The sequence below is a fragment of the Hakea prostrata genome, chromosome 9 (genome assembly GCF_041222555.1).
Source record: "Hakea prostrata isolate BN-2017 chromosome 9, UWA_Hpros_2, whole genome shotgun sequence".
NCBI lineage: Eukaryota > Viridiplantae > Streptophyta > Magnoliopsida > Proteales > Proteaceae > Hakea > Hakea prostrata.
The window spans coordinates 8,037,940-8,047,475 of record NC_142608.1 but is presented as its reverse complement, the minus strand read 5'-3'; the positions used below and the strand labels follow the sequence as shown (position 1 = coordinate 8,047,475).

The 9,536-nt window shown below is 36.7% G+C and overlaps 1 protein-coding gene across 2 annotated transcripts; it reads left to right on the top strand.

Annotated features, from left to right (window-relative positions):
* Positions 1–1,753: 1,753 nt before the first annotated feature.
* On the top strand, positions 1,754–5,355 carry LOC149004457 (uncharacterized). 2 transcript variants are annotated; one of them, XM_089169598.1, is made up of 2 exons: positions 1,754–1,880; positions 3,782–5,355. In XM_089169598.1, the coding sequence occupies exon 2, from the start codon at positions 3,807–3,809 to the stop codon at positions 5,073–5,075; it is 1,269 nt and encodes a 422-aa protein (XP_089025724.1). In that variant the 5' UTR covers positions 1,754–1,880; positions 3,782–3,806; the 3' UTR covers positions 5,076–5,355. The 2 variants fall into 2 exon arrangements, with proteins under 2 accessions (XP_089025724.1, XP_089025725.1); XM_089169599.1 differs by having other exon boundaries at positions 1,754–2,180.
* Positions 5,356–9,536: the final 4,181 nt, after the last annotated feature.

The following is a 9,536-nucleotide window of genomic DNA, read 5'->3' as shown; positions in this document are numbered from 1 at the left end:
GCTAAACCAAGGTTAGATAATTATCTGTGGATAATTACTATTATTTTACCTTGAAATCAATACCAATAAATCATGAATAGAAGTGTAAACAAATCCAAAAAACATAGAAATTTAATATGGTTTAGATACTAAATAGATGTGCTATGTCTATATGAAGAACTTTCACTATGTAAGAAGAACATTAGAAAAGAGATATCTCAGCCAATAGCTAGAATGACACTACAACACTCTTATCCATAAACTTTAAGGAGAAAATCCCCAAAATCTCATAATGACCTTATAGGAGAATCTAAAGTTTCAATTGGGTAAATGGGTCAACATCGGCTTGGATCATACTGCACCATCAAGGCATCGAGAAAGAGATAAGTGATGAGTTCCGAGCGGCCCAAGCTCTCTCCTTCGATCATATTTATTACAAAATTGATCATTTGGATTGTTCATCAAAATATGATGTCAAACTTGAATGCTGTGCATTTAATGCACAACATGTGCTACCGACGGTCGAGATCGAAATCTCGATCAAAATTTGATCTTGACCGTCGGTATCATAGTGCTGCGTATTAAATGCGCAACACTGAAGTTCAACCCCAAAATATGTCAATCTCCAAAGTCAAGTAGAAGAATTTGAGTCACATATTACAATAACTCATATGAATGTTGATGATAATGTATCCAAGTTCTAATTTTCAAACAGCCATTTTAATCCATTGATCATCACAAAAACTATTTTAATTACACAAAGCTTTATGAAAGTTCTTCTTCACTAACTACCATCCACCTTCTATGGTTCTGCTCTAATCTGTACTGAGTCAATCATATATATAAATCATAATTTTGTTAATTTAATAAATGAAAGTAGCTTCATCAACTTATTTATTTGTGCCATTTGCAGCCGACCATCTTTATAAACTCCTCAAGATTTCAGTCATCAGCTCCAAATCTCTAATGTTCATTTTAAAATGTTGATGCTGTGGTAAGTCCAAACCGTCCTTCGGATGGTCTCTGAAATTTCCACTATACAATTGTCATTGTCCCTCTTATTCTGACCATGTATTCTCAAGACAAGCAATGTAAAAGGATTTTTTTCCCTTTAAATGACGTTTGGTTGTAATTTGTAAATAGAGTAAAATAAACCTAATTTTACTAAGTTATTTGGTTGGATATAAAATTTATGTTTAATATAAATTGATCTACTGAAGAAAAAGAATTCAGAGAGCTAGTAAATAAAAATTACATCCTCGTTTAGAATGTAAAAATTATTTTACCTGAAAAAAATAATATGCTAATAATTAAATACCTATTTTTTATTTTTATTTTAGTCAAAATATTTAATATTTTCCTACCAAAAAGAAAATATTTGATATTTCCCTCCAACCAAACGAATTCCTAGGGTTCAATCTCTCACCATATCTAATATTCTGAACTGCAGAAATCACGGCAATCGAGTAACGCCGTAACGATCCGAATGACAAGGAAACCACAGTGAAGGAAAGTATACCGGCGAAAAGCACATGTGGGTCCAACATACAACTGGCAAGACTATTTCGCCCCCGTATACGACGAAAAGACAGAGTGGGGACCATCAACCTGACCCCAATCCAGAGCAGTGACATCACCGCATCATCATCACTGGGCCCCACTACCCCGGGCCCACGGGACAAGGGCGGTAGGGCCCCACGCTAGCCCAGCCGGCCATTCCGCAATTTCTTCAACTACCCAATCCTTTACCCCCAAGATATAAGAACGTTTCGGAGTCTCTCTGCAAAATCAATTTTCTCCTACCCGCTCTTCTCTTCTTCCTCAGCAAGAAACAAAAGAAGAAAGGATCGAAAGCAAATCTTCGCATTAAGCAGGAGCGGATTAGGCGATTACAGCAAATCGTAAGTCTCAATCTTTACCGATCTTGTGATTTTTTTTTTAATAAGAACTGATGTTCTGATCGATGCTGGAAATTTTACTGAATTGCTTTTTTCTCTGTTTTTCTTCTTTGATTCTCCATTAAAACCTAAGTTTCTTCCATCTTTGATTTTCAAAATAGATTTCGGATTTGAATACGCTTTGATTACTGGTTTTTCATTTGTTTCTGCTCTTCTCTTCTCTTCTCTGGTTGAGAAGTAGAGCAAAAGCTGAAAATTCCAATACTTGGAGTGTGACCTTAGCCTTTCATTTTCAAACAAAAGGTATATCCTTTTTCCTTGAGAAATATCCGAATTCTTCCTTTTTAATATGCTCCGCCTGTTTGTTTCATCTCTAGACTCAGGTTTCAGGGCTACTCTGTCTGTATACAACTCCTCCGGCTGGAGCTCTAAAATGATTAGTCACGTTTAAGTAATTTAATTTAATATAGAAATTATTGAGTGTATCTGCAAACTTTAGTCTTCAGATTTTCACAGCCTGGCCTCTGCAATCTCTTCATAAACTAAGAAGATTCTAATTTGCCTCTTCTGGCTCTTGAGCGAGTAGCACTTTTAAGCTGTCTGTTGCACACAACTGGACATCCCGAATTTGTTTAGACCAAAGTAGGGAACAAGAAAACCATTGACAGTTAAGAGGACAGTTGCATAGATGCTGTCAAAGTTTGAATGTAAAATCATTTCCCTCCTCCGTGTGTATAAAAAATCTTTGGTCAACGTTTGCTTTTGCACGGTAGTTTTACCCAGTACAAGGGAAATGATCTATGATGGGAGGAAATTTTTATTCTAACGGAGAGTTAATGGAACAGTTGAAAAGTGATGGTTGATATTAAATTTTTATTTTTTTAATTTTTTGAGCAAAATTTGTTAAGATAATACTACTTACGCTTACTAAATTGCTTGTATAGATGCTTGACAAAGAATTTTCTTTTTTAATAAATCTGTAGTGTCTAATTATGGATTAGATCTCAATTCAAATAAAGTTATAACGGAAAAAACTATATGTATCTAAATATTTAAATTCAAATATTTTTTTATTGTAAAAACTTAAATAAAATTTTCTTTAATACAAATACTAAATTGAGTAAAGTAGCTACCCAGCCTTAGATTACAAAAGATCGGATGGATTCGGATAATATCCTATCGGTTTTCAAATGGATTATGTCCGATGATAATCGGATAGTTATTTTCTTAAGTAGATTATTCTAAACGGACATGAATATAGATTGAATACATGTTTTTGACTGCCTATTTACATCTTTACATTTTTATTTGTGAGGGCTAGGTTTGAAATTTAAGAATTTAACGACTTTGGTAGTTATTTTAATAGAAAATTTAAAGAAATAGTCACATATCATAGATAAAATTTATAAAAATAAGAATAATAAATTTAAATAAGTAACTTAATCTGATAATTTTATCGGATGGATAATATTTGGTAAAAATGAGTATACCATATCCGCATCCTATTAATAATCCAGATACCTTTAAACGGATGCCGAAGCAGATTTCGATTATCCATTTACACCCTTACATATGGGCTCATAAATGTTTTCTTTTCTCGGCATCTAAGCACCAAAAACTTCTGAGTTTTCCCAGGCAGAATAGGTGAGAAGGGAGACAATTATCCCGTTCGACCATTACTCACGGCTAATGCCGCGAGCGGTCAAAATTTAGAGTCATGAATTTTACCCAAAAAAATTGTAGTCGTGAATAAGAATGGACCGCCAAAGTCTGTTCCATGGATCACCACATCATTATCATTAACCAACCAAAAAGGAGTTTGGGAGTTACCCACTGATCTGTTGATCTTTCCACGTCCTTCTCTCCTTTGTTCGCGCTAACCATCGTTCGCCTGTGCGTGGCAGGTACCGGCGGCGGCGGCAGCCTGAAATGTCTTCACACCACCAAGCAGCCGAGCTTGATTCCGGCACGGCAGATTCTGTGAATTCGTCTCCGCGGTCCGACCAGCTGCCGCCTTCCAACGATCTACACCCACGTGTCAGATTCATGTGTAGTTTCGGCGGTCGGATACTACCTCGCCCCCATGATAACCAGCTCCGATACGTCGGAGGCGACACACGTATCGTCGCAGTTCAGCGTAACACCAAATTCTCAGCCTTACTCGCGAAACTTTCGAAGCTCTCCGGCTCCGCTGATTTCACCATCAAATATCAACTCCCCAACGAAGAACTTGATGCCTTGATCACCGTCTCCACCGACGAAGATGTAGAGAACATGATGGAAGAGTTCGATCGCCTCACCCAGGGATCTAACTCTAAGACCGCTCGTCTTCGGCTATTCCTCTTTCCCCTCAGTTGCTCCAGCTCCAGCAGCATCAGTTCCATCATCGACGGTCAATCTAAGCGCGTACGAGAGCAGTGGTTCTTCGACGCCCTCAACGGCGGCGAAGCTGTCTCCGCCACGCCTTCCTTAGAGCGTGGTCGCTCCGAAGTTTCCTCCATCGTCTCCGAAGTCCCCGATTATCTATTCGGCTTCGATAACTCAGATGAGACCAAACCCAAAACCAGACCCACTTTGACAGATAACGTATCTTTATCCGACCCCGGTTCGCCGGCCCCGGCGGCTGCGTCTCTCTATGGATCAACCTCATCGCAGCCCTACCTTCATTCAATCCCAGATCTTCCACCCGTCAAAACCAAGTTAGAAGAACCTAACTATATGAAGGAACCCAAGGAAAGCCAAATAGGTACAGGTACAGGCGATCAACCGGTTCCGCGACAAACTGGTTACATAGATAACACTACATGGCAGTACTTGCCGGCAGGTCACTTTCCTGGTCCGGCAGTCCAGCCGATGCAGGTCTATTACGTGCCGGGTCCGGGTCCGGTTCCACCAGGTAAAGTCCACGCTGCAGGAGTTCCGATGCCGGCAACTTACGTCCAGAGAATCCCGATGGGATTTGCACAACCAGTTCATGGTATGGGGCAGGTGTTCGCCGGTGGAGTTGATCAATATTCACCAACTGGAATAGTTCCACCTGAAATGTTGCATCAGCCGCAGGCATACTACGCAACGAGGAATCACGGGATGATCCATTCTTATTCTCCTGCTGCTGCTGCCGGAGGGATTCAATCTGGGACGGAGTTTCAGGCGACTGGTGGTGAGACTCTTATCAGTCGCGTTCCGCAACCGCAATGAACGTTGGCGCATTGAATCCTTTGTTGACGTAATGTCGGGTTGGTATGGTAATTAAGTCTTGTAATTTTATTTTTTTGTTTGTAATTTGTAATTACAGATTTTGTTTTTCTTTCTTTGATTCTTCTTCAACAGACCTGGACTTTGTTTTGCTGTGTGAGAATTGAGAGTATTGCAGATACGTTGTCAATGTTATCGTTGTTTTACTTTTGTACAGCTAACCCTACCAATCCTCATTGTAGTGGAGTTTTCAGATGTTTTTTCTTTTCTTCTTTCCCTTCTTGTTCTTAGCAGAGTTGGGCTGGGCGTCCTTGTTTCTTTGTACAGCTAACCCTACCAATCCTCATTGTAGTGGAGTTTTCAGATGTTTTTTCTTTTCTTCTTTCCCTTCTTGTTCTTTAGCAAGAGTTTTGAGAATTGCTGTGGTTGCAGTCAGCATCCATCCTCTTATGTTCTACATATGGCTTCAACACTCGTCTTGGAAATGTAATGTTTAAACTTGGTAGAATCATTGATAATTTTCCAAAGAGAATAATATCCAATTAAGTCCAAATAAATACTTCTAACCAAAACATGAGTTTCATAACAAATCTAAACCCAATCTAATTAGTTTTTTTTGGAAGTGAATTACTTATTATCATAAAGAACAAACACGACAATCTCATGCAGCCTTAAACGATTTTACTCATCAAGTAAATCATCATCGAGATCCACCAAGCTTTAGGTTTGGATTCCCTCTTCCATTTTCACCCTCCATTGCAAATTCACTAAATATGAGTTTCACAACATATGAATTCAATAATTTGCACAAATATTTAATTTAACCAAAAAAACTTAGTACAATCCACATGATGATTGAAAGTCATTTGCATTTTTATATTGAATAAGATCTAAATGGTTTCTTTTGTAAAGAATCATTCAATGTTTCCGTTTGGATGTTATGGTTATCATGTCTAACACAATTATTGATTGTATTATCAAATTTGGGACGATACACCCTTCCGTGGAAGACATAGAGACATAGAGTTGATGTGAAATGATTAGAGTAATATCATTGAAACATATCAATAATTTTATTCCTTGTTTTGAATAATAAAGTAATCAACATTTAACTAGAAGAAAGTCGAACAATTTAGTTTAACATAGAACTGGATTAAGACCAATCTATGCTGTCTCTAACGTCATCTCTCTCACAATTTTGAATGTTCGCTCTACATTCAATCCCTTTGCAAGGGCACCTGCGATGTTCTCCTTTAATGTCATAATGATCAAAGTGATTATTCCTTATTCTATAAGATAATTTAACATAACTTGTCTTAGCATAATTTGTTTCCTTTTATTATTAAAGAATGAGTTATTGACCATAATTGTTGTTGCTTGATTATCACTGAACAAACTTAAAAAGATTATTAAAAAAAGAAATATTTATTTACCAAAATAAATAAATAAAAAAAGAAAGAAAGAAATATTTAGGATCAGATTTTTATCCATTCTTTGCCTTATCTCCTACTGAAGCTAGAGCGTATAATTCTGATTCCATTGAGGATAGAGCTCAAAGCAATACAAGACTATCTCTTAGATTTCCATTCAACAACCACTTAATGTAGCGTAAAATATAATCACTAATAGGCTTTGTTGTTCCCATATCTGAGCAACAAGATGCATCACAATTATCCTTCTAGAATTGAAGGTTGTTCAATTTAGAGAAGAGTATAGTTTGAAGTACCCTTAAGTTATCTCATTAACCTTGTGAAGCTAGCCCAATGCTCATTATCAGGATTACCAGTTAATCAACTCAGTATACCTATTGTATAGGCTATGTCTGGCTTAATACAACTTATTACATATAAGAGATTTCCAATTAGTTTAGAATGATCAAATTGAGTCAAAGCTTCAAATATTTTTGGTATGAGCATTTCTATAATCATATGGTGTCTCAACCAATATATATTCACTGTATCCTTATTTAGAAAGTAGTTTCTCATTATAACTAGATTAGTTAAGGTAATCCTTTACCTAATGAAACTTACTTTCATACCAGGAATTGTGTTTACAATACCAAGATCCTTCATGTCAAATTCTTTTATGATTTTTTCTTTAACATCACTCACTAATGGATGATCAAAACCAAGAATCAACATATCATTTATATACAAATTGATAACTACAACCTTATTCAGTACATATTTATGTAAAAGCACTTATCTAAGTTATTGGTTAGAAAAGTCAAAACTCTTTACTATTTTTGTCAAATTTTGCTGCCATATTTAGGTGCTTGTTTAAGATCATAGAAGACTAGCTTAATTTATAGTATTTATGTTCATAACCTTTCATGATAAACTCTTCATATCTGTTCATGTAAATTTCATTAGTTAAATCTTCATTAAGGAAAAGCCATTTTACATCCTTTGGTGCACAACATGATGCTCAATAGATGCCAAAGCAAGAAAAATTATAATGGACCGGTGAATAGATGTCAAAATATTTAACCCCACTAACTTGAGTATAGTTCTTTGCTATTAAATTATGCTTTATACTGGGCTACAAATCCATCAAGATTTAGTTTTGTCTTCAAATTAAACTTATTTATAACATGTACTCTAAGCCCCTTTAGGTAAAGTGATTGGATCCGTGTATTACTTTTGTAGTAAGAGAGTACATTTCAACAGTAGTTGCCTCTATCAATTGGCAAGAGCCTCTAGATCTTATCATTTTCTTATAGGTAGATGAATCATTTTCTAAATGGTAGATCACATAGTCCTCACCGAAGTTCTTGGGTACCCTATCTCTTTTGGAAGTTTGCCTAAGTTTTGATTCCAAAATCATATTGGGATTAGTATCATAAATGACTGGTTAAGATTCCACAATTGACTCTATAACCATTTCTTGAGTCCTCTAAAGGTCAGGCCTTGATCTTTAGGAAGCTTATCTCTTATGAACATTGCATCCCTAGATTCTATCCAATATCATTTTATAACATGAATTGGTTGGAGACAAGCAGCCATGACGATCCCTTCAAGTGAACCTAAATCCACCTTCTCATATGGCTCAATCAACTTCTTGCAATTCTAATTTGATTTTTTCTCTTTTGCCTTCCATTGGAGATGACAATGAAGAACCAGAGAATAAAAGCATCAACCATAAGAATTCAGGTTCAAGGAGGAGTTGATTGCTCATTTTCTTGATAACAACGGGAACTAAATGCCAGAACCGACATCATGCAATGAAGCAAAGAAATTCTACCAAGTCTGTTACTGGCAAAACTTTGTTGATGAAAGAGAAGATATGCTGAAGTCGATCAAATTCTCTTCCTCGTTGAATGACATTCTACATTGATTCTCGAAATCCATAACTTGATTGATTTTGATGTTTCATTCTTTTCCTCTTCTATGTGAATATATTCTTTTGTGAAATTGACAGAGTTTACAAGTTGATCCTCTGTTCATTTCTCAATCTCCCTTCCTTCTATAAGCTATATGCTTGATTGCTGAGAAGGTGATTGTTGAGAAGGTTTGTGATGCATGTGTGCTGTGTATTTGTCTTATACTACACTAGTGGAATGATCAATCCCGGATCTTCATTGTCATCTGAAGATGAGGATTAATAATGGGCAAGTGTTGGTGATAAGTTTACGGTTCAAATAAAATCACGATGCATTAAGATATTCTCTCTTTCAATTTCCTGTTATTGCATCTCATTACTTGCTCAGCTCATGCAATCCAAGTATTGAGTCTATTGACTAGTAGTCCGTGACTCAAATCCTAAGTAGAACGGTGGAGTACTGAGACATGCAGCTAATTAAGGGCCCGTTTGGTTACTTGAGTTTGAAGATTTCCAAAATCTAGAGATTTCAAATCTATGGAGTCATGGTTCATAAAATTAACTGTTTGGTTAGCCTAAATCTTTGTAATGAAATTTGTAGATTCATTCTAGAAAAACATTTATGGAGTCATGGTTCAAATGTTTAATGCTTTTATAGTAAAGATGAAATCTTTGGATTTCACTTCATACCCATAAATCTATAGATTCACATTTTTAGTGTAAAAATGTGAATCTCTAAATTTCACGAATCTTGGGATTCACACAACCAAACTAGTCTAGTCGTCCATTCTTGATTTAGACCTCGACTTTGTTTCTTTTGATTTTTCTCTGAACTGTCATCTTCGTCACCTTGTGATACGGGAAAAATATGAAGAAACCGGGTTTACTCTCCGTTCAACCATTGATCCCGGTCGGGAACGATCTAACCGTTTCAGGTTCGAATGAACCGGGTTTGAAGGTAGCGTGCTAAGGAAGAAACCTTGCACGTTTAGTAGGAGAGCACATGCCCATGAATTTCAAGATGGATAACCCACCAAGAGGCGGTTATTAGCGCTCACGGTAGCAGACGATCGAGCAAACTGGAGTAACTCCCTCACCCGCAACAAAGGATTGTGTGATTAAGGGAAGTTGTCCATCACCCCA